Source organism: Trichomycterus rosablanca, chromosome 12, assembly GCF_030014385.1.
Source record: "Trichomycterus rosablanca isolate fTriRos1 chromosome 12, fTriRos1.hap1, whole genome shotgun sequence".
NCBI classification, from domain to species: Eukaryota; Metazoa; Chordata; class Actinopteri; order Siluriformes; family Trichomycteridae; genus Trichomycterus; species Trichomycterus rosablanca.
Window position 1 is genome coordinate 6,425,708 of NC_085999.1, and position 25,744 is coordinate 6,451,451.

General features: G+C 37.8%; 1 protein-coding gene across 1 annotated transcript in view; it reads right to left on the minus strand.

The window, feature by feature from the left end:
- The window catches only part of slc4a10b (solute carrier family 4 member 10b), a 46,578-nt gene extending 23,555 nt beyond the window's left edge, over positions 1-23,023 (minus strand). Inside the window, exons 1-7 of the mRNA XM_063006386.1 lie at positions 22,947-23,023; positions 20,039-20,068; positions 6,802-6,883; positions 3,285-3,428; positions 1,504-1,642; positions 470-630; positions 101-289 (exon numbers count right to left, since the gene is read on the minus strand). Of these exons, the coding sequence (XP_062862456.1) occupies positions 101-289; positions 470-630; positions 1,504-1,642; positions 3,285-3,428; positions 6,802-6,883; positions 20,039-20,068; positions 22,947-22,994 (793 nt within the window). The 5' untranslated portion in view covers positions 22,995-23,023. The remainder of the gene's footprint in view (positions 1-100; positions 290-469; positions 631-1,503; positions 1,643-3,284; positions 3,429-6,801; positions 6,884-20,038; positions 20,069-22,946) is intronic.
- Positions 23,024-25,744: the final 2,721 nt, after the last annotated feature.

The window sequence follows — 25,744 nt, forward strand, 5'->3', positions numbered from 1 at the left end:
TGCATATATGAGGTAGATTGGTAGAATGTGCTACTGTGTATAGCATTACACTGAATAAAATGTGTAATTGTAGATATTACTGACAAGAAGTTGAGCATACCATTTTTGTCCATGCAGTTAGATTCTGACTGTTTTTTGCCAATGTCAGCAAAAGAGCGTACTATAGGAATGCGGTTAGCCAGCTTTTTCTGGTTCTGGTGGTGGTGCTGCTTAAGCAGAGCTGCTCGGATTTTCCTCCTAACTTCCTCACCAAGCTCTCCCATTGCTTCCTGTTGGTCCAACACCATATCTGGTAGGAAAAATAAATCAACATATCATGCCAAGTATATAGAAATTTTTATAACTAAATGCCCTTTAATGCTACCTTGTAAATGTGCAGAGGTGACACTGTACGATACTATAAAATGTTACCTACATTCTTTTTGGGGAAAACCCTCTCTCTCACACACACACACATAAACACACACACCTGCAATCTCTTCTAGAGAGTTGGCCCTCATGTCAAGCAGCACAGTGCCATTAATAATGCAGCTACGTAGCTCAAACAGGCTGTGCAAAGAGAGTGTTGCTACGTAGGGTTTACTCCACCTCTCCCCACCATCCTCCACATCTTCCTCAAACTTCAGCCATCTACATGCAGAGAGAGAGAAAGAGAGAGAAAGAGAAGAAGAAAAAAGAGAGAGAGAGCTATTATTTCAAAATAACTATCATTATTCCAGTATTTTTATTAAATGTAGTCCTTGCAAAAGGAATAATTAGCACTTAACTATGATGACTTCATATTGTGCTACTCTATCAACCCTGGCTGTTACACACTCCCAACCCTTAACATCCATCAGCCATGCCATGACTGTGCAGCTACAGTCTTAATTACTGCTGCCTAATTCTAGCCTGTCTCGTTCAGTCTGTTTTTAATTCACCATGGTTTCCTTCCTTATGCAAGTCCACATTTGTTGATTGATAGTGTGTAAGTCTAGAATCACACAGCAGCAAAATGCTGAATGAATATAATGCTGTAAAACAGCTTTTCATTTAAATCTGTTAATAAAATCACATATAAGCTGTAACAGTGTACATACAATGCTTCTTTTATATTGCTGCTTTCTTGCTTCACTATAGTCACATCAGAGCTCCCATAGAAACTTCACCACAGCTTTTTGGTTGCAGATGTTTCCTGTCTTCATCCCAGCCTTGAGGGTTGTTGTCTTAACTTTAATCCATCCAATATATATATTTATTTTTTTTATCAAGAGAAACCTTTTTGTTTCTAGTCTTTAACCATGTTTTTATGAGACCCCTGCTTTGTATTTGCATCATCTGCACCATTTCTTAAAGTGCTCAGTAACGTGTGTTTCACCTACAATGATAGAACAGCTTTAGCTTTATGTGGCTAAGATTCACGAAAATTTGACACCAAGGCCTTAAAGATCATTAATTAGGAATTTCTGAATTGAGACAATTTCTATTTGTTAAGGGGTAATCATATAATATATGGGTGATTACCTGGCAGTCTCCCTCCACTCAGCATCCTCTCCATCCCGCAGACAGATTTCATCAAGCTCAGTGAACAGATCATGTGGAATGTGTTCTTCATCATCATCCTCAGTTCCTAACAGAAACTGGACCCTCTGAGAAGGTGTGTCTATAATATAAATTGTACAGTTTAGCACAGAGGCAAAGTGTTATCAATAGTAGCTTTTTAACTTGGCTTTAAATTTCAGAAAACTTTAACATGACATTGTTAAAGTCATGCATTTGGCCCCTCTATAGCCTGACCTGTTACAATAATACACTGTTCAAAAATAAGGGGACACTTAATCATCACAGTATGACACCAAGTCAATTCAACTTCAGGGATCTGTCCAGATAGGAAGCATTGGCACATCTACACACCGATGCCCTGAGCCTGGTTTGGAAGGACATCCCCCAGAACACCGTCCAACATGTCATCCAAGGCAAGACCAGACGTTGCCTGGAGTGCATACAGGCACATAGGGGCAATACACACTACTGAGTTACATTATTAGTTGCTGTGATGAAATTCATGAAAAATGGAATCCAGGCCTCAGTGATTTTTATTTACTATTGTTATGTAATTTTGTTCTCAACAAATTATACCATTTATATCAGTAAACATTTTTAACTTGAACCTTTCGTTCATCGAGATCCAATGTGTGATTTGTGTTCCCTTAATTTTTTGAGCAGTGTACATAACCACCTTATTGTGCCCAAAGATTAGGTGAAATTACCATTAGTGTTTGCACTGTATAAAGCAGAATGTTACATCCCAGTTGTTATGTAGAGGTAAACAAACTATTAAATAAATCCATGTATTCATTTTTGCATTTATTCATTAGATAATTAATTAATAAATGAATAAACTTATACATCTACTGTAAAAAATCAAATTTAAATAACTTTAAAATAACATCCTGTGCTTTATAACAGGCTTTGCTAATGAATACATCATTTCAGTAAGCAGCTTTTCGAAATAAGTACCATGAATTTAAGCCTCTTTGCAAAGACAAACACAACATCACTGCTGTACTTACATTTAGTTATAAGCTGAACAAAAATAACACCCAAATAAGCTACAGAAGATGATTTACTACAGAACCACAATGGTTTAAAACATTCTCATTCACCAAAGCACATAATTTACTGAATTCATAATAATTAATTATAAACTGAATTAATAATTAATAATAACAACCACATTCTGAATATCTAAATATTAATGTGACTGTACCAGACAGCCCATATTTAGAACGTATTACACATTTATAACAAATATGCCGCGTCATTGATGTTTATCTTATAGTTTTAGTGATAAATAAATGAATAGTTGGAAAAAATATCATTGTTATTTGTTACTGTTTATTATGTTCTCACCCACACTAACCATTATGCAACCATGTTGCCTTTTTTTTTTTGTATAGAAATATTTTTTTATTTGACATCACCACATGTACCAGACTTCAGTTACATAATTATTAAGAACTTCTTTATCCTGTGGTGCTCTAAAAAGCACCAGTAATTATTCAAAGCATTTGAATAAATGAACTATTGTCCGTTAAATGAATAATAAATACAGTTCCAGTCTTAAATGTTCTCGTCTCACATAAGAAAATGACTCATCGCCATGTATTAGTTGGCGAAGTGAACAGTGATCACACTGAGAAGGATGGAAATTAATGCTCTAGAAAGCCAGAGAATGAGAGAGATATAGAAGAGAGGAAACAAACTGAAAAAAGAGTGACAGATATATTAGAGGAAACAGTTACCATATGCTGGAGATTCTCGTCCATCACCTACTCCAGAATCCCTTTCCCTGCTTCGCTTTCTGTGTCTGTGGCCATGGTGGCGGTGGCGTCTATGAGTTCGGCGCCCCAAAGGGACATGCACCCCGATATACAAAGTCCTGTGACCTGCAAAATCCAAAAAATGAAAAGTGAGTGCTCTAAATAACAGTTTACCATACTTGTTGATTTGTCTAAAGATTAACAGTTAATATTAATACAAGGGCAATCAAAACAAAATCATTTAAGTGTTGACAAGCTATGTGAATAATGAATAGGCTAGCTTTAATCCATTTAGTCAAGATCAGAATGAAGGACATAAACTTGCTACTTTTTTTTAGAAGAGAACTAAACCAGCTGTGTTTCAGTATGTCACATTTCAATTATTTGGTAAACTGTATAATTTTATATACAATTAGCCTGACAAGTCACAACCAAGAATCTGCATACTCACATCCTATAGTTTGGGCAAGGCTCTTTTCTGTTCTAGCATGACTGTACCCTGTACACAAGGCAAGGTCTAAAAACACATGATTTAACTAATCTGATGTTAAGAAACTCCAGTGGTCTTAGCTTTGACCCTATTTCATGAGTGTAGACATTTTTGGGAAATGTTGGTCAACTGAGAGCCAGGCCTTCTTGCCCAACATCAAGGGTCAGACCTCACAAACGTTTTTGTCTAAATTAATATAAATTTGGACAGATACATTCCAAAATATTGTGAAAAGTCAAATCTAGTGTCTGAAAAGCTTTATGGTCATATGTTTACATACTTTTGGCCATAAAGTGTACTGGAGTAAAGTGTATTAGATTTGGAGGCCATGCCACAACATGATATTATAGAATATTACAAAAAGAATATTATAGAATTTTACACTGCTGTGGATTAGTTTGACGTGTTTAGTGCAATTCTGACCGTCTTCAGGTCAATAGTCACAACAAACAAAAAGTGAACAAATAACCATGTTGGTACTATGAAGTATACGGTGAAACAGTCAGACTAGTGTAAAATACTAGGTGAGTAATGCATTATACATTACTAATGCTAAATATAGACAGAGCTGAACTGAGCACACAAGCGCACCAGCTCCAGATTAATCTACACATGCAGCCACAGTGAGGAGGTGAATAAATGCTTCACCCCATAATCACTGAGACAAAACGTATACAGTAGGTGGTAATAATAGCTTATAAATATAAATATAAATAAAACTCCTTTTGATTAACTGGATTTCTGCACATAAAGAAATTTATTACCTAAAGAATATGGGTAATTTAGCACTGCATGTTGTGTTCTTGTAGTGATCTTTGCCTGATGCCCACTCTCCATCAATATCCCAGATTTTTTTTTTATATTCTTTTGAGACTGATTTAAGTATGGTTCACTGTTTCTTAAAACAGAGGGACATTTAGTGTGCTTTCTTTCAAGTGCATGGCTCCCACAAATCTAAAAAGTTGGACACCTCACATTTAAACTTTTGGATCAAGCCTGGACTTAAAATTATTAATTAATGTGTCTGTGCATAAATAGTGAAATTATTTATGTGTTATTACTTGAGGTTGAATGTATTTATCTTTTATTAACACCATAATATAGTATATAATATATAAATGTCATTAAAAGGGATTACATACTTTTTCTTGTAACTGATAGTGAATATTGAGAAGCCTACACAGTAAAGCATGCAAAATCTGGCCCTGTTTGCTTAGAATTTTAACGTTAACAGACATTTTAAAGTTAACAGACATGCATGTAAATTTATCTGACTCATATTTGACTCATTAGAACATTGCTTACTGGTACCACAGTTTTCATATGACCTAATACACAGAAACAGAAGCTAAATAATACAACAATATAAGCAGTTAACTACTCTATTTGGTAACTTGACAACACAAACTGTGATCTGTGCTGTGCTTTGTAAAAGAACTGGATACATGTTTCGCTGCTGTTTGGAAGCACATCTGGCAGATGGTGTTTGTAGTTTCATTGCTGCAGTCAGAGGAGTTTCACAGCAACATCTGGATGCAAAGTCATTATAAAGCAAGCAGTTTTGTCTGTAGACAAGTCTAGCACACTATCACTGTTGTGTAAAGACCATAAAAGATATAAAGTAAAATTACAACATTCATTTGTTCATTATCACTAACTACTTAATCCCGGTCAGGATTGTGGTGGGTCCACTGTTTCACTACATCAGTTCATACCCGTATCTCTCAATCAGTTCATACAATTTGAATTAGTGGGCTGGTAAAGCCAAGCCCTCTCATCCAACATCAGTGTCTGACCTCACAAATACTCTGATGGATGAATGGGCAAAGATTCCCACAGATACACTTCAAAAAAAAAAACTTTGCCCAAAAACTTCAAGCTCGTTTTAGCTTTCACGATGTAACTGTGACTACCGAGAAAGCCAGTCCAAATTATTCCAGATCGGATTTTTTAACCAAGCTTTGGTTGACTTTAAAGTGTGCTTGGAATGATTGTCTTGCCAGCAGATCTGATTATCACCAGGGTTTAATTTTACCACCAAAGGTGTATGTTTGTCTAATGTTTCTTAGCCAACCGGAACCCCTGTTCCACTTCAGATTAGAATACATAAGCGTACACAAACACCATAGCCATGTAAAATGTTTTCTTGGAATTTGATGAGAAGGAGAATAAATTAAAAAAAAATAAACATAGGGGTCTAATTCTAGATTTAGATACACCAGTAATAATAGTCACCCTAAATCGAAATGCTATAATTATGGTGCATGCTGTGAACCATTAAGTCAAAATAAAAGCACTAGTGCTGTTTTCTTTACTCACAGAGAGGCACAGGAGAATACAGAAATAGCTTCTTTGCAGATTCAGGAGCTGACGTCAAAATCTAAATTACTGATGTTTTTTTTACTCCCTATATCTTTTGCTCTAGAGAGGCCCTTGACACACATAATAAAATGCACTTACTTTCCCCTTTTCTATTCATCTTATTGGTAACATTTACACAAAAATATACACGCCCCGGCATTTATACACCCACACAGTATAATGATCACATCAGTTCTGTCAGGCTGTGCTGCTGAGATATGTAGTTCCACCCACACATTTTCTTTTTCACTCTTTTTACCTTACAAGCTAACATGTATTGACTAATATACATGTACAGACAGGTGGCAAATTAAAGAAAAAAAAGCCAAGATACTTTTGTAGGTGTGGGGCCACTATAAGCTCGTTAAAGATTCTTCAAGCCTTTAAAATTGTGGCCCAAATGGTGACTGTGAGGGCCACGGCATCATTTACCTAATTTTTATACTCAGCAGTCAGTCACCCCTCATACTCATACTGTGAAAAAAAGTAGTGTAGTGCTTCCAGGATAATGAGAAAATCTATTCCATCAAGAGAGAAACGTTTTATTATACTGATCCGATTATCAGACAGAATAACTCTGCATTATTTTTTTTTTATTTTGATAAAGATGCATGTCTTTGACTTTATGTGTGTAATCTTTGACTTTACCTTCTACTTCCTCCTGTTCTACATTAGCCTTCAACATGGAGTGAGTGCCTCCTCGGTCCACCACTGCCTCTTCATCACCTCTCTGACAGAGACAGAGACAGACAGAGACGGGGTGGGGGATGAGGGAGATACAAATATAGAGCAGTCAGCAGTGATCATCACTGGCAGGGTAAAACAGATCTTTGGTTGGTTTGTGCTGCTCCTTTTGCTCTCTGTCCCTGTGCCAGCCCCATGGCTCTCCTCCAGCTTTAGATTAACACAAGGAAGGAGCTGCCCAGGTCATATTACCCACACAACAACGCTCATATTTCCATAAAAAGCTGCTGCATGGGTGGTTGCTATTTATTATTCCATATCCTAGATAGAAAAGAACAACTCTCTTTTTATCTAGCTGTAAACGAGTCCAATGCAGCATGTGAACATAACAAGTGTGACTGTCTGGGCAGGTTGTCTTGACAAAGTACACCCAGCCTTATTTTTCTTAAATATTTGTTACAGGGATGGCATGGTGGGAATGCCATACATAAACATGGGCTCTGGGGAGCTGGGTTCAATCCCTGCTTCAGGTCAATGTCTTTAAAGAGTTTTGATTGTTTTTTTATGTGTAAATTGGTTTTTGAAGGGGTGGATGGGCTACTTTTAAATGGGTAAATGGGAGATTCTTTAATGTCCTGTGATAGACACTTGTAATCTCACGGTTGGACTACTGCAACTCCCTCCTGGCAGGTGCTCCCATGTCCACTATTAAACCCTTGCAGCTCATTCAAAATGCAGCTGCTCGCCTGGTTTTTAACCAACCTAAACACTGCCACATCACCCCACTGCTGCGTTCTCTTCACTGGCTTCCTGTTGCTGCACGCATTCAGTTTAAAACACTGATGCTCGCCTACAAAGCCAAAAATGGACCATCCCCAAGCTACCTTCAAGGTCTAATCAAACCCCGCTCTGTACCACGCAACCTCCGAGCCACTAGTCTCGCCCGACTTGATCCTCCATCCAGGACTCGAGGCAGACGAGCATCAAGGCTCTTCTCTGTACTTGCACCCAAGTGGTGGAACGAACTTCCTCTGTCTGTCCAAACATCTGAGTCTCTTGCTGTCTTTAAAAAACAATTAAAAACCTTCATCACCTCTTTACTAAGCACTTAAGCTGACTTGTACTTACTTACTAACGCTCTTATTCATTTCTTGCAAAAAAAAAAAAAAAAAAACACTTTGGTTCTAACAGAGTTTTAGCTGATTTGTGTTCTTGGACTGTTGTTTACTTAAACTAGAGTAAGGTAATGTTTACTATGGAAGCTCTTCTGTAAGTCGCTCTGGATAAGAGCGTCTGCTAAATGCCGAAAATGTAAATGTAAATGTAGACAGGCACCCAGCCCAGGGTGTATTCCAAGATAATAAATAAAAGTGAATAAATCACTCTTTCAGTCTGGAATTAATATTAATTTAACTTTTCGAATCAGAATTTTTTTTTCACAAAAGGCCAAAAAGGGATAGTAATTAAAAAATTACAAAAATTTCAAAATCTGTAATGTCATGAGGTGGTGCGGTTAGATAAAGCATTAAGTAAGTTAATGAGCAAAAGTCTGGCAGACAAAGACCCCAAACCCCATTTTCAAACTAAGTTTGTAAAAAACAATAAAAACATCAATCTGTGATTTGTTTATTCTCTTAAACCTTTATTTCACAAAAGTACAAATAAATTACTTTTAATGCTTCAGCTGACCAACTTAACTGTATTTTCTAAACCTGTATTTGAGACCTGCATTAAATGCAGACACACAAGGCAGACTCACAATTATACGTTTAAAAACACATAGGTCTTGATACTAGGAACAAAGATTTACAGAAATATAGGTTGGAACAAGGAGTATGCTCATAATTGCAAGCAAATACAAAATACTTTATGAAGACAAAGAGAATAAAAGGTTATAAACACAAACTAATTAAAGACGATCATGAACAAGTGAGAATAATAAATGAAAGGCCAATTAAGTAAATGGAGGCAGGACAATATTAGACTGAAATAAACACATATGTACTGCATAGCTGTTGGAACCACAATGGCAAGTAGAAAGAAAGTGATACCATGACAAATATATATATATATATACTGTATATACCAATCAGCCATAACATTAAAACCACCTCCTTGTTTCTACACTCACTGTCCATTTTATCAGCTCCACTTATCATATAGCAGCACTTTGTAGTTCTACAATTACTGACTGTAGTCCATCTGTTTCTCTGCATGCTTTGTTAGCCCCCTTTCATGCTGTTCTTCAATAGTCAGGACTCTCCCAGGACCACCACAGAGTAGGTATTATTTGGGTGGTGGATCATTCTCAGCACTGCAGTGACACTGACATGTTGGTGGTGTGTTAGTGTGTGTTGTGCTGGTATAAGTGGATCAGACACGGCAGCGTTGATTGAGTTTTTAAACACCTCACTGTCACTGCTGGACTAAGAAAAGTCCACCAACTAAAAATATCCAGCCAACAGCGCCCCATGGGCAGCGTCCTGTGACCACTGATGAAGGTCTAGAAGATGACCAACTCAAACAGCAGCAATAGATGAGCGATCGTCTCTGACTTTACATCTACAGGGTGGACCAACTAGGTAGGAGTGTTTAATAGAGTGGACAGTGAGTGGACACGGTATTTAAAAACTCCAGCAGCACTGCTGTGTCTTATCCACTCATACCAGCACAACACACACTAACACACCACCACCATGTCAGTGTCACTACAGTGCTGAGATCCACCACCTAAATAATACCTGCTCTGTGGTGGTCCTTTTGGGGGTCCTGACCATTAAATAACAGCATGAAAGGGGGCTAACAAAGCATGCAGAGAAACAGATAGACTACAGTCAGTAATTGTAGAACTACAAAGTGCTTCTATATGATAAGTGGAGCTGATAAAATGGACAGTGAATGTAGAAAGAAGGAGGTGGTTTTAATGTTATGGCTGATCTATATATATAAATCTAAACTATTCACTCCTCATTCATTAAGTACATGGTTTAGAGTTCTTAATAGTTATTCCAACGAGTAGTCTTTTTGTATAACAGAAAAAGTGTGCTTTATTTAAAATCTCTCTACTATGCAAAATTATTTTCCAATCATTTTACAAATTATTATCCATCCCTTCACCGTACTTCACAGTATGGATGACAAAGCTGCTGAACTTTGGTAAGTTTATCCCACACATACCAGGCAGGTTAAATTGTTTAACTTAAGACTCATCAGACCAACAAAAAGAAGAACTTTTTTCACTTAGTCTGGTAATATTTAGCTATTTCTTTGTAAACAAGCAAATGCTTATTTCAACAAATGTTACCTTGTTGCAGCTTCTTCCTTCCAACTCAATAACAATAATGAATCTTTTGGTGAAGAATCTTGAAAAAAAAAAACCTAAAAAAATGACCAGCTCTGAGCATCTTAAACTACCTTTTACAATTATTTAAACCTTGGTGCTTAGATCAGCCAATCCACTGACTTGAATGTTTACAGAATGTGGGATGTTTACAGAATGTGGGTTAAAAAATTAGTTTTTAGTAAAAAAAGAAACCCACATTGACAGTAAGAAAACTCAAAGCTCTACAGAGACAGAGACCAAAGGAGAGACTAAATCATAAAATTTAGTCTAACCTAGGCTTGAAAATTTCCAAATTCATTAAGTCTATATTTACTTTCCTAAAGCCAACCTCCCAATCAAACCTACAACCCCAAATCAGAAAAAAGTTGGGACAGTATTTAAAAATTCAAATAAAAATAAAACGTGATGTTTCTTTTCTTGCATTTACTTTGACTTTTCTTTCTGGTCAACTTCATGGAATCTGTTAATACATAGGCGGCACGGTGGCTTAGTGGGTAGCACTGTCGCCTCACAGCAAGAAGGTCCTGGGTTCGAATCCCAGGTGGGGCGGTCCGGGTCCTTTCTGTGTGGAGTTTGCATGTTCTCCCCGTGTCTGCGTGGGTTTACTCCGGGTGCTCCGGTTTCTTCCCACAGTCCAAAGACATGCAAGTGAGGTGAACTGAAGATACTAAATTGTCCAAGACTGTGTTTGATATAAACTTGTGAACTGATAAACCTTGTGTAATGAATAACTACCGTTTCTGTCATGAATGTACCAAAGTGTAAAAACATGACGTTAAAATCCTAACAAACAAAAAACAATCTGTTAATACATTTACATTTTCGGCATTTAGCAGACGCTCTTATCCAGAGCGACTTACAGAAGTGCTTCCATAGTAGACATTACCTTACCCTAGTTTAAGTAAACAACAGTCCAAGAACACAAATCTAAAACTCTGTTAGAACCAAAGTTGGAGTTTAATATTCATAAATTCCTGCATTTCTGGCCTTCAAGAGTCTGGTAAGATCCAGAAGAGTGGAAGCTGTTATAGCTGCAATGGGTTAACCAATGCTAATATATGTCTTTACATTTAGAATGGGATGTTAGTAGGTGTAATGTGTAGGTGTCCCAATACTTTTGTCCATATAGTGTATATTACAACAGCGTATGTTGATCACCTGAACTCTTTCTATGTTTACTTACTGCTAAATATAATTACATATTCTAATCCACCTTGACATTTTTCATTCTCATTTAGTGGACACCAAAAATAAACACTATTGCTAGTGTCTGGTTTCCATGGTTACCCATGTGGTCAGTCTCTTTCAGTGAAAGCAATTTTACCTCCTGAATCTTTTAAATTCATTCTAATTTATATTTCTCTCAGAAACCATGATGATTCATCACTGCTCTCGCTTCATACAGCATAAGAACACAGACTAGAACAGTCAGTGAATGTGACCAGTATGTGACTTGTGTTCTAGGAGTGAAGAACAAGCAAAATTTCACAAGAATTTCCAACAAAGTGAAGCAATCTGGGAATCACCTCATCAGTGGAGACTGAAATTATGTGAGGGCTTGTGTTGGATACAAAATCATCCACATTCTTGAAAACTATTGACTGTCTCATGTGTGTAAAAAGTGTTTTGTTAACTTCATTAATCTACTTAGCAGTGTAATGAAGAGCATATTGTTTTGTTAGTAACATGTATAACAATATCATTGAGCACTAGCATGATTAGCAGCCTTTGTGTTTAGTTAAAAGCATATTCTCTGCAAAACTTGAAATAAGATGTTGATGCTCTGCACCATTATTTCAGTTAATAATTGGCTGGATAATAACTGAAAAGGTAATAAAAGGCTGGTATTTTGCTGTACTGATTTATGGCATTTTATACAAATTATTGTTTATCTGATTTAAAAATCAGACATGAATTTACCTGTAAAAGAGTGTATATACAATGCGTGCAATAAATAATTAGCAGGACATGACACATGTTAACAAAAATAAAAACTTAATGCCACTCAGGTGGCGCAGTGGTGAAATACGCTAGCACACCAGAGCTGGGCTTTTGAATACATCATATCTAATCTCAGCTCTGCCATCTGGCTGGGCTGGGTGGCCACATGAATCTAACCCTAACCCCTAATTACAACCTCTGCTGGCAGATTGATGGCTGATTGATGGGGTTTGTTCAGAGTTGGGGAATAATGCTGATCAGGGTGTGGCTCTCCGTACACAAGGCTGATCCGCATATGAACTCGCCTCGTGCAGGTGAAAAGAGGCAGTCGGTACTGTGCACGTGTCAGAGGGGGCGTGTGTCAGTTGCGAAGCTCCTGAGTCAGCAGTGGAGGGTTGTATCACAATCAGGGTAATTGGATACGACTAGATTAGGGGAGAAAATTGGGGGGGGGGATCGTAGAAGAATAAAAGAGGGAAAAAAAACAATAAAAACTGAACTGTGTACAGGAAATCCAAAGAACAAACCAATAAAAATAAGAACTGTTTGTCATAATATTCCCTCATGATACATTCATATTCATCATTTCCATTTCTATAAATGAAGTGATTCCCAGACTGCTGCGATACAGTTTGGTATCTGGCAGTCTCAGTCTATAAACTTGTGTGGTTTATCTATGGTAACTGTATGTAAATTAAATGCTATATGATTTAGATAATGACAGTGGCAGTGATGGTACAGTAGTGATTAGTACAAAGTGACATAAGTTAAAAATCTTACGTAAGGTCTCGAATCTGCATCAGCCAGCTAATCACGTGTCTTACGTCCTTTTCTTCCTGTGCTCCCCTTAAATCTCAGTCCATTCGAAAAGTAAGCAGCACTGGGCTAGAATGAAGATTTGTGTGTCTGCTACATTAATTCAGGGCTCAAGAGGACTTTAAATTTGCCTGGTTACAACAAAGTGAGATGGATTAATGAAACTGTGATGTTCTCAGAAGGCCACTTTAGCACATCACATGCAGATATAGAACATCTCTATTGATAACACTTAAACTAAACACCAATTTCCTCCAGACGGATTACCAATGGTCTTTTTAAATCTAACAATATACACACATTAACGAAAAAGAGAAAAACAGGCAGATAAGATGGCAAATCCATTAAAAAAGTAAAAAGGTGTAAAAATAATGATTGGTAAAGAGTGGGCAACAACCAGCACTAATGCAGTGTGTTTAACATAATGAGTATAATACAGGTGCTTTGCTGACTCACTTCCTGTCATGCTACACCCACACACTCATGCTTTCTGCAGACAGCCTGGAACTCGTAGTTCAATAATGGAACTAATGCACTGGCACTGGTTATCTATATTGAGAACTCGGCTAACATTGTGGCACTTTTCAACTAATATCCGGAGCAGTTCCCCCATTTCTTTAAAATATAATTTTGTGTATGCCTTTTCTCCCCTTTTTCTCCCTTTTAGAGCGTCCAATTGCCCGATTGCGTCATGCTTCCTCTTCACCAATGCCGATCCCTGCTCTGATTGAGGAGAATGAAGCTAACCCACGCCCCCTCCGACACGTGGGCAGCATGCCGTATGCATCTTATCACCTACACTTTGACGAGTGCAGTGCGGCTCAGCACTGTGTACGGAGAGACACACCCTGAGAGCACTCTTTTCTCATCTGTGTGCAGGCGCCATCAATCAGCCAGCAGAGGTCGTAATTGCATTAGTTATGAGAGAGAGACCCCATCCGGCTTAATCTCACCCATATCTGAACAACAGGCCAATCGTTGTTCATGTGGCCGCTCAGCCTTAGCCGGCAGGCAGAGCTGAGATTCAATACGATGTATTCGAGATTGTTTTATACCCTTCCTGGCTTGTTCTTGTTTTTCTTTTCTTTCTATCTTTCTGAAAACTGGGTTGTCACAGGCACTCTTAGCAACTAGTTATTATTCCTGCACTATCCCTTTTCTATCCTCTTTCTCCACTGCAGGCTGCATATTTTTGTCTTTTATTTGTGACATTGTTTTCCTTATTTTGACCACTGCTTTTATTTTTCTTTACCCTTTTTGTGGCTTTTACAATATTGTTCTACCTTGGTTGAGGATCATGCATATATATTTTTTAAGTTCCTGCAAGTGTGGGGCTACACTCAGTGCCTCCAAAAAATAATTTAAAAAAATAAACAATCCCTCATTAAAAATATTATTTTAACAAAACCACAGTGTGAAGGATGATACAAGAGGCAAAAAATCCATAGGGATCCCTGTAGGAGTGTTACAAGTCTCCAAAGCTACTATCAGACCAACCCCCCATCCCCACTGAAACACTGCTGGAACCTTGACTTAAAAAATTAAGCTTTCAATTAAGCTTGACCACACTGAAAAAAATATGATTTCCAATAATTGTGGCACACAGTTTTGTTAAAAATTATTATATCCTGCTGATTTCTTTCTTCTGAATAGAATTACTTCAATTAAAGGTTGGATTTTTCTTGTTTTTTAGTGTAAGATTGAGCTCATTTACCAGGGGTACCAGTAATTGTAATTACTTTGATTTGATGTAACACCACATGCTCATTCTATCTGATATTTTTACACAGATCACAATAACACTTGCGTGTGTTACATTTCTTACAAATATAAAGAGTAAGCTGTTGTTAGCACCTACCAGAAGTTCCTGACACTGAGAACAATGATAGCTGAAACATTGTCTGGCTCTTATTAATTCAATGCAATAATTAAATGCAAATGTGTGTTTGTTATAAAATACTTCATTGTGCAACATGATATGTATTTATATACTGATTTAATGAAAATGACACTATGGTTATTTTTAAGATGTTTAGAGGAGTTCAATGAAAAGAAAAGAGTACGCTTCAAATTCTGCACAATTAATATAGTCCAGAAAGTTAGTTTGAACTAACTGATCATGTATTTACTTTTTTTGATAAGTAAGAATAAATAGTAAATATAAACAGTAGCTGACGATGGTAACTCGGCTCTCATTCTGTCTCTTTAATCTATCCTATCCTGCCTTTCTGTCAGGTCTGGCATCTTGCTAGGGGCTATATTGATTATGCCCTGTTTGAAAACACAGATAGTACAGAACCCTATGTATAATGGGTTTTTTTTCTTTGCGTACATACATACGTATAATAAAGTTTAATTCATAAAATAGGCACAAAAGAGCTTAACAACAATAACTATAATTTAAAAACTATAATAACAGTATTATGGGTTCACATCATTTTAGCAATTTTGAGGCCCAAAACATTGTGACACTGGGTTCCGAGAAAGAAACGTGCTGTCAGAAAACCAGACTGAACCTCTCATTAGCCTGATATCATAGTTTCAGAGAAAAGCAGATTTGCTAACAAAGGAGCTGGCAAAGCTGAGAAGGAGAAACCGTGATATATAGAAAAACTTCCACCTGGAGCAAATTAGTGCCTACAAGGCACATGATTGTCAATTTAAAGAAACTGACACATCAATCAACTGCACCTCCATGCTTCCTCTGCCGACCACAGCAGCAATGCTGAAGAACATGACTCTTACAGCTGTGGTACATAAAGAACTACAAAAAGAAGGAAATAAATAATAACTTAAATAATAAGTGGTCAAACAACCAAAACACAGAAAGAGAAGAGGAGAGATGAGATTTTTAGCCCACTGAGACATAAGTAATGGCTGCCCAAGCAAACCTCTATTTTTAGCAAGCACATAGACTCAGAAATTTCAAGAGACCATTCATTCATCATACAGGGGTAAATTACAGCCCTCAGCAAAGACTGTACAAAAAAAGAGGAAAGTCAACCCACACAGCTGGAATTTAAAGGTCATCTTCCAGCTGAAGCAAATTAACACTTAATGAGGTACAGAGACTGCTGATTAAGAAGCCAGCACTGTCAGCTGTCTGAGCCTCTATGCCTACTGCTAATATTGACTTGTCAGGTGGGAATCATAGGGTAATCTGCACCCCCTGCTGAGCTATACGTAGATTTTAGTTTTTATTTAATTTTAATTCAAATAAAATCAGTAATTGTCAAATTTCTTTGGTTAATCCTTTTTATTGACAAACTGTGAATTGTTTGTAGTGCAGAACCCAAGCTTGTGGCATGAAACCTTAAGATTATGCCTCAATGCATAAGATTTGTGAGGTATGAAATAATGCCATACACATGAAGACTAGAGGCTGGTAAAATGGTAAAATTTATTAATATTTGTCATATTAATAAATTTAGGTGGCACAATTTGTTAATGTGATAGCCAATGGGAGTTTAAGCTCTCACGTTATTGGCCTGTTATTCAGTTAATTCTTCCCCCCCTTTTCTCACAGTCATTCCCTATTTCCAGTTAATACTCCAGCTGCTTTTTATCACCTGCCATTGTTAAGTTCCCACACAGTGGTATCACGCACTGAGAGCCACACTATGCTCCATGTCATCCTCCCTCCACTCACACAGGTGTTTTGACCAGTCCCGAAATTTGCATATCACAGAGGGAAGAGATCCTATCCACCCTCAAACACAGCCAGTTGTGTTTATGTGGATACTCGGCCAGTTCAGTCGCTCTTCTGAGATTTAAACTTAGGGCTTAAGGTAATTAAGGCTGAGATCATATTTATAGCTCACACTGTATAAATACCTAAAATGTATTCATCTTTAGACAGCAAAACTGCATTACACATAATAAGCTCTACTGGTATTGCAGTGCTCACTGACCTGATGTGTATTTCTACTGACCTGATGTGTATTTGCAATCACTAATGCAAAACCATTTTAGCAAAAACTAAATATCAGAGAAATGTAATAGCAGTGGTAAGAGAGTACCTGTGATCCAAGCTGGCTGTAAGGGTCTAAACTCATATCTGCATTACAGAGTCAAGCAGTCATTTAATCCAGATGTGTATATCTGCATGTAGTTGTGCAGCTGCACGTCTTCCACTGTAGGTGTTTACACAGGTCCAATGCAGTATTCTAATACATATACTAAGCTACCATGCTGTCCTTGTCTCTCTCCCACTCTATTTTTTTCAGAACAGACACTACCTCCATTCTGACACATTCTGTTCTGCTCTCTTCCATCTCAAGGACATCCTGAGAGTGTTTAGCTAGCAACCACTCAAAGAAGCATCCTACACCTAGCCTTGCCTCTGCCTATCTCTTTCTCTATCTGTGTCTGCCTGACTGCATGTAGGTCTGATTTTCTGTTTCTCTTTCTCTTAACCTCTTTCTTTCCATCGCTCTCTCCCTTTAACCACTCTCGACTCTGACGGCATCCGTCTGCACTGTTAGCTCAGAATAGCTGCAGTGTACAGGACATGTGAACAGGTGAAGTATGTGCAATACAGACACAATTTTACATATGACTACTATGTATTTACACTAAGCAGGATAACAGTGATGTCTTTGTTACAGTATTTTTGCAAGGTATTATGAACGACAACATTACAAATTAATTCTAACACCAACCCATAGCAGCATTTATCTAGACAGGATGATAATGTGATAATGGCTAGGAAATGCACTATAAGGTGCCTAGGGTAAAACTGTAGTGCTAGTGGATACAATGTAATCTACAGCGGTCTGCGATTTTACTATAATAACTATATAACCTAGTATGTCTGACAAAAAACAGGACACTGTCATATATGGAAACAATTTGTGTGTGACCAGAACATACTGCAAAGTATGCCTCGGTTTGTCAGGTATTTTTTTCATCCTGACATTACTAAAGTAAGATAAACGTTTCACTCCTTTTTGACTGGCCTGCCAGATTCAAGAGACACAGTCCCATCCTTCTTCCTCCGTTTTGCCAAGAATAGATACAGTGCAAAGGTTAAGCTATGGGTTAACTCGTCACTTCACAAGGACCCTCGAGCAGCTGCTTGGATAACCCATAGATACATATACTGCATGGTTTATACTTGATTTCATGCATATGTTGCCAATTTATGTGGCTAAAAGCTTTTCACTTATTAGTCTACAGCCTTTATGCCATATAGTTTATTTAAGTATGTCTCCATCATTCTTGTATGATTGTGCATAGACTAGCAACCAAGCCAGCAGCAGATTAATATCGAAGTAGTAGTCAATGTACTCTAATTTAAAAAAGGGTGTGATAGAGCGTTTTAACATCCACTACTTCTCGTGGAAACAGGAAGCAAGGAGTAACGCCCTGTAGTTCTAATAGAACTACAAAGCCCAGTCACCACCACGTTCATTAGTCTGACTCGTAACAGCTGGACCCAGCACCAAATAACACCAAATTGCACAGATGCTGAGCTGGTTTGTGAAGGTCATTAAGGGAAGGTTATGTCTGTTAAAAAAAATAATGCGTCAAAGAAACCAATCTCCTCTTATTAAAGGGAATCTAAGCGGGCTTCCATTAATTTTACACGATCACTTAGTTCACGCGAATCGATTCGGGCGAGTCGACTCTGAATTAAGAATCGATTCGTCTCGAGTTGCTCATTGCAGGCTGAATAGCACAGTGATAAGCGAGGCATAGGATCAAACCCCACTTTCCTGCACACATACAATACACCAACCTCTTATTTTCCTTTCCTTACATACTTTTCAGAACAACTTATTGGCTGTCCTGTAACAATGGAATTAGTGCATTAGTTAGGGGCAAACAAGATTCTGATTTTTAGTCAACTTGGAAAAAAATATTCTGATGACTGCAACATGCTTAAAATCATAATGGGACAAAATAAGAGTGAAAAGTTTGAATAATCAGGTTACACCGTTTTGAAACATTACACTATATGCAGGTAACTTGTAACGGGTAAGGTAATAAGTAAAATGTAAGGGTATCATGATAGAAGGATCCACTTAAGGTTGGCTTACCACTTCATTAAATTAAGAGAATTGTCAATTGGTTCAAAAAGAACTGTGTGTGCACAAATTGAAAATAACAAACCATCTATGTAGGATACAAAATACTCTGCACTGCTGTTGTTTATTCTATGTTATAAGCCAGACAAGTCAACAGAATGAGAATGTGATTATAAAAAGACTGAAGTTGTGCTGAAAGTAAACTGAAGAAAGTGCCAACATGACAGTGAACACAGTGGCTTCAAATGAATCAAAAGCTTTTCTAATAATCCTAATTGATACTTAGCAATATTAAAAAAAGATCAGTGTCTGTCTGTAGCTGCTACAGCAAACATTGCATACTTCATTGCCCCCATTGACAAATAAGGAGTCATGCTGCATGTGTCAAGTTGCAAAGTCTGAATTAAAAATGAATTAGTAATTTACTCCCTCCCCACACCAACTATATAACAATAGATGGTGTTTATTGCTCTAACAATAATCTAGCCCATCAGTTTATTACTGCATACACAAAAAAGATCAACTAAACAATGTACAGGTATCTACTAAAACAACCACACTATATAGTTTAATCTCCTTTTTCCTTCCTATCTAGTAATATCCAATTCACCAACTGTAACTTCTCTCACTTCTGCAGACCCCAAACCTGACTGAGGAGAACCTCAGACTATCATGTGCCCCATCCATCCATGTGCACAGTTGACAACCACTTATTTTTACCTGCTAGGAATGATCCTTCATAGAGAGCAGTTTTGCATACTGCTGTCGCATTTGCAGCAGCACAGAGAAACCCGTTTGACCATTCCCTCCCTCATACACAGCCAGTCTTGTCTGTGTAGGCGCCTGGACAGTCGGTTAGTTCGGTCAGTGCATGAGACAGTCTGCACTGCCAAGGCATTCTATAAATATCTTTCATTTCCTTTGATTACTGCTCAGTAGGAACAGTTTTTGACATTGCATTAATAACAGATAAAATAGGTTTTTATCTGAAGCCATTTGCCATTTAAACTTTGTATTATGAAAAACATTATATTTGATCTTTAATGACATTAAATAAAGCTGTTTAACTCACCACACTTCTTCCTCTGGAGGGTGTTATTACCTAAAAACAAACATCTGTTATTAGGCAGTGAAAAAACATTTTATGTATAATTATGTGTGTTAGCTTCTATTTACTTTTAGTTACTGGTTTTTAGTTTAAAGAAATTCCCAAAGAGAAAGTAACATTAAAATATTGTAATCTGGAGAGGGTCTAAGGTTCTGGTATTGCAGTGAAAAACCAACTTTAAGACACTACAGGTCTATCTTGCCTTAAATAAGGTCAGCATTTATTCTACTATAAGTTTTAGAACATCATCTATTCTAACCTTGTTCAGCACCATTGCTTTACTTTTGTCTTTCATAGAGAAATCAAGTGTTTAGGCTATGTAAGTTCCAAAACCCATTAGCCATGAGGAACCAATGACCTGTGATGACAAAGACCATCCCTATTCATGAGTCGTAATCATAATTCCAAAAGATCATTAGTTTAGGCAATCCAGCTTTAAGCCCCAGTTTAAAGCAATCTGACCCCCATAGCAGCAAGGTCATGAAAGGTGCATCAGAGGATTGTGCTTTTAGGGCCATGTAAAAGCTGCTTTACTGTCAACTGTACATGGATAATGACAGGAAATCTGCTCTGAAGTGATTAGTGAGGGAGTTTGTGCTTGAATATCATTAAAAAGACCTTTAAGTTATGTCATTTTATTAAAGTGTTCTCCATCCACCCCTACACAGCCACACTCAGCACTTAGATCTGATTAAGTGGGAGTGAAGTTTAGCTTAATACACCCAGCAGGACTGTTACCCACTATAGTCAAATAGCCCAATGTTCCAGCTCAGGCATAACAAACTGGATAGCAGTAACATGAACATGCTTTTATGTTTGTGATCACAAAACAACACAACTCTTTGGTGTAAAGAAGCAAATCTTCTAAATGAGTGCATAAAATGTAATCAACTTTCTTTAATGAAGGCTTTTAGTTTGGGGATATTCTTGAGCCGTCTTACATGCAAAGCATGATTAAGATCACCCCCAATTTTCAAATCTTTGTTATAGAGACTATGGGTGTGTTCAAAAAGCTAGGGAGCTCTCTACATAGGCAGCATTTTACGCCATCCTACGCACGCTCCCAAGAATGAGGCTGTTCGAAATCCTAGATGCCTTAATAAGCTGTCTAGTAAGGCATCTTAAAATTTCAATGTTATTTTGACTCAAGAATGAGTGAGCATCGGAAGCGTCCTTAGTGATCAAGGCAATCCCAGCATTCAGTGCGGTAGCTCTTCTCTCACAGAAAAATTAAAAAAACATGAAACGAATGGAGTTATTTTCAAACGTAAATAAATTATTATTGATTTTTAACTTGTATAAACTTGCACAAGTGTTTTTATTTGCAAGTTCAGGCTTGTCAGCGAATTTAACCGTTTTCGGTACACGAAGTGAGATGTTAGTTGACATGCTAGCACGCTGTGCCACCCCATCCCATTGGTTTGAATGGCAAGATGCTAAATGCTAAATGCAAAACCCGATGGAATCGCTGTCTAAGTAGCGCGTTCGAATAACCTGACTTATAAGTCATTGACTTATTAGAATCCTCTCTACTGAGGTAGCTGCCTATGTAGGCAGTAAGTCAGCAAGGCAGCTCCCTAGGTTTTCGAACACACCCAGTGAAAGCCATTTTCCAGCCTAAAACCAGTATTCTACTATTGCTGGGATGTGTTACCCTAACAACATACCAATCCAATACAGAGTAATACTGTCCAACAGTTACTGTAGATCAATCACTGAATCATTGTTGAACCAATTTGTGTAACTTAAATAAAATATTTTGCCATAATTTTCGTTGCAACTGTTTATGAATACATCATTCCATTATCTTATAGAGTATATGGCCGAATGTATGTCAACACTGGAAAAGTCAGGGGTCTGTTCAAGCCACTAGGATTTCTACACATGAAAGTCACCAGTCTATGTCTTTATGGACTTAGGGCACAGGGGCACAGTCCTGCTGAATCAGGAAAAAAGCCTTTTCCAAATTGTTGCTCCAAAGTCTGAGGCACATAATTTATATCATTAATTTTACATAGACATTGTGTTCCTGTAGAAACTTGTGTTAAGATGGGTAAGATTTGCGTGCCACATGGCTGGCTAAAATCAAGTCTGAATTGCTAAATTGGCTTGCAACTAGTTGACTATTAAACTAGTTGCAAGGGACAAATTACTAAGTACAAGGGTTATGTTCATTAATGAAATGAAACTATGTTTTATGTTTATGATATGTGTTTTACTCAAGTTCTACATGTGTGATATTTTCAATGATTTGAAATAGTTTAGTGTGACATTCATAGTAAAGAGGCAATTGCAATGAACTCACATAACTTCAGGTCCACCTTATATAGAAACAAGGGTTTTAAATCATAATTATACTTCAAGAGACATGAGTCTTTAGCATTAGGTTTTTGAGGAATAATATACATGGTGTGACCAGGTTCTGGGATGCTGATGTCAACGTGTAAATCAACTTGTATGCAACCTGCGCCACAGGCAAAACGTGACGTTGCTCATTTCGATATATTACATGCGGCAGGTTAAGTCATTTTGTGTGCTGTAATAAACTGGGAATTGATTTCGACTTTCATGCATAGGCTGAATTATTCAGTCCTCTGGGCGCACAGATCCGCAGTATTTAGTCACGTTCCACCAGCATGAATTCAGCCGCAGTTTATTGTGTATGCGCATACTGTACATGCGCATCGTCCTTAAAGAGGAGAACATAAACGATATCACAACACACAGAGCCTATTAATTATCTGTTCACTGACTGACTGTTCATACAGGGATTCTCATAAGGCTGGGGGGATTCTGCAGTATGTCCGGTTACATGCGCAGTAAATGTCCGCAGCATGTATGAATCGTGTCATGAATGAAGATGAGATCTTACCGTGGGAAGCAGCGGCTCCATCTGAGCGCCCTGGTCCTTCAGGTCCATGATGATGTACCTGTGTTATCTGTGTTGAGCCCCTGAAGATGCTCTCTCTCTCTCTATTTCTCTCTCTCTCTCTCTCTCTCTTTCTCTCTCTCTCTCTCTCTCTCTCTATGTTAGCACAGACACAATGTGCAATGTGATCACGTGTTTATTAAAGTGGTCGGTCGACCCTCGTGTGTGTGTGTGTGTGTGTGTGTGTGTGTGTGTGTGTGTGTGTGTGTGTGAAATTAAATTGAAAATGCCGCAAACATATTGGTACCCTTCGCACTATTATGTAACGCGGGTAGTAATTGACTGCCACAAAAGACTGAGTTAGCTTTGGGGGTTTTGGGGGTTTTGGGGCTTTTTGCAGATGGAGGCTCGGTCTTATAAAGGAATCAGGGTCAGTTTCACTTTATCACAGTAAAACAAATTCCCCTAACACACACAGAACCCATAGATGTAATAAACTAGCCACCCCACACACACTCATTGACTGTACACACAAAACAATAATCTTCCAATAACTATTTTTAGTAGTTTAGATATATACGACATAGCTATCTGCAACATCCACAATGTACTGCAATACCCTCAGTGCAGAGACCGATACCACAGCTTTTAAATAAACACACTGTTCAATGAGTCCTTAGAGTTCATTGTCTATTTTAGCACTTCTTTATCCGGATCATGGATACTGTGGGTCTGATTCAATAGGCAAAAGGCAGGAAACACCCTAGACAAATCACACACACACAGACACACACACACACACACACACACACCTATAGGACAATTTTTAGAAGTGCCTATTGGCCTGACTGCATGCCTTTGGTCTTGTGGGTGGAACCCCATGTGGACGTAGGGAGAACTTGTTGTGAGGTGACAGTGCTACCCACTGCACTACTGTGCTGACCTAGCTGAATATTTGGAGAAAATAGCTAACCTTTTTTTTTTATCTCTAAAACATTTCTCAAGCAGTCCACTGTATTTTTGGGGAAAATACATGTGAGTTACCCATTTCATGGGCACAATATGCACCCCCATATCATGACAGATGTTGTCTTTTCCACCTTTTGTTGATAACAGTCTGGATGGTCATTTTGTCTGTATGGTCCTTTTGTCTTTGGCACAGAGAAATCAATGTTGTTTTTCCCTAAAACAAGCGAAAACATGAACTCATCTGACTAAAGCACACATTTTTACTGTCTTTTAGTTCATCTGACATAAGCTCGGGCCCAGAAATCTGCTATTTCTGCATATAATTATTGTATGACTTTCTTTTTGCGTAGTAGAGTTTTAGGTTGCATTTCTTGCAGCGGTGGACTGTGTTACGTGACAATAGCTTTCCAAAGTACTTCCAAAGCCCACATGGCAAAATTTATCACAAAAACATACAGTTTCCCATGCAGTGCCATCTAATGGCTCAAACAGCATGCACATTAAACAGTGTTTTCTGCCTTGCTTTACATGGACTGTGATTTCTCCAGATTCCCTGAATCTTTTTACAATCTTATGTACTGTAGATGGTAAAAACCTTAATTATTTTCAATAGTTTAATGACAAATGTGTTTTTTAAGTGATTAACCATTTTCTTACAGAGTTTGGCACAGTGGTGAGCCAAAATTAATCTCTCACCTGTTATCAGTTCATCTGCTGAAATGTCTGAAATGGTGTAACTTAAATAGTCTGTTTTGTGTTTCAGACTTTTATTTTTCCTCTCTCTCAACATATTTGATCAACCAATGTTTGGTCTGCAAAGTGTTCTCAAGTCCTATCTAAAATTAATTTAACCACATGGGCTTAGGAGTACTTCAGAACGCAGTTTATTGCTGCATCTAAAATGTAATTAAGACTCCACTATCCAAAACAGAAACCAATTCTTAGCATATTAAAATGCAGCTTGCTTCTCTGGGCTCAGAGGAGGGATAGACGTATAAATGTGTGCAGTGCTATAAGAATTCTTCGTCATACTCTTTTTAAAAATAATAAACATTGTGTCAAAAGTTTAAAAGCCAATGAGTGTCATGCTATGGGGGTGTCAATGACACTGTTAAATTAAACATTCTAGAAGACACCGGTAATCAAAAATATGCGAGCAACATCAATTATTTAGAGTAGACATTGTTTCTATTTGTTACAGCAGTACAATGCCAATCCACATTCTGTTAATATTACATGGCTTAAAAGTAAAAGTGTGCAGGTGCTAGACTAGCCTGTCTACAGTCCAGACCTCTCTCCAGTTGTGTGTCCAGTGTGTTCTACCCCGGGGCTTAGTACATGAACAGGTTCTTGTTTTGATCCCACACCTATTAGTCACCACCCTTTTTCTGTTTCATTCTTTGGATTTATCATGTACTAGAAGCGGTTCCCAACCTTTTTTGCACCACAGACCGTATTCATATAAGATATAATTTCATGGAGGGGTGGGGGCATATACTGTAGAATAACTATAGAATGGAAAATCAGTGTGAATCTTAAGCTTTTTTCGCTTCAATGAAACGCTGCTCCCACCTAGTGGTGATTGGGGACAATAACACCCAAAGAGTATTGAAAATTTAATTGCTTTTGTAGCGATCTCTAATTATTTATTCTTTCTGTGCGGCCCTGTAATAAATGACCCATGGACCGGTACCGGTCTGCGGCCCGGTGGTTGGGGACCACTGATGTACAGTATTTAATCAGTCCTGGTCTCTCTCTGGTTTTCAGACATTTTTCGATTCCTTGTGTTATGTGCTGACCTTCTCATGTTTCCTAGTTTCCTTCTTCATGGT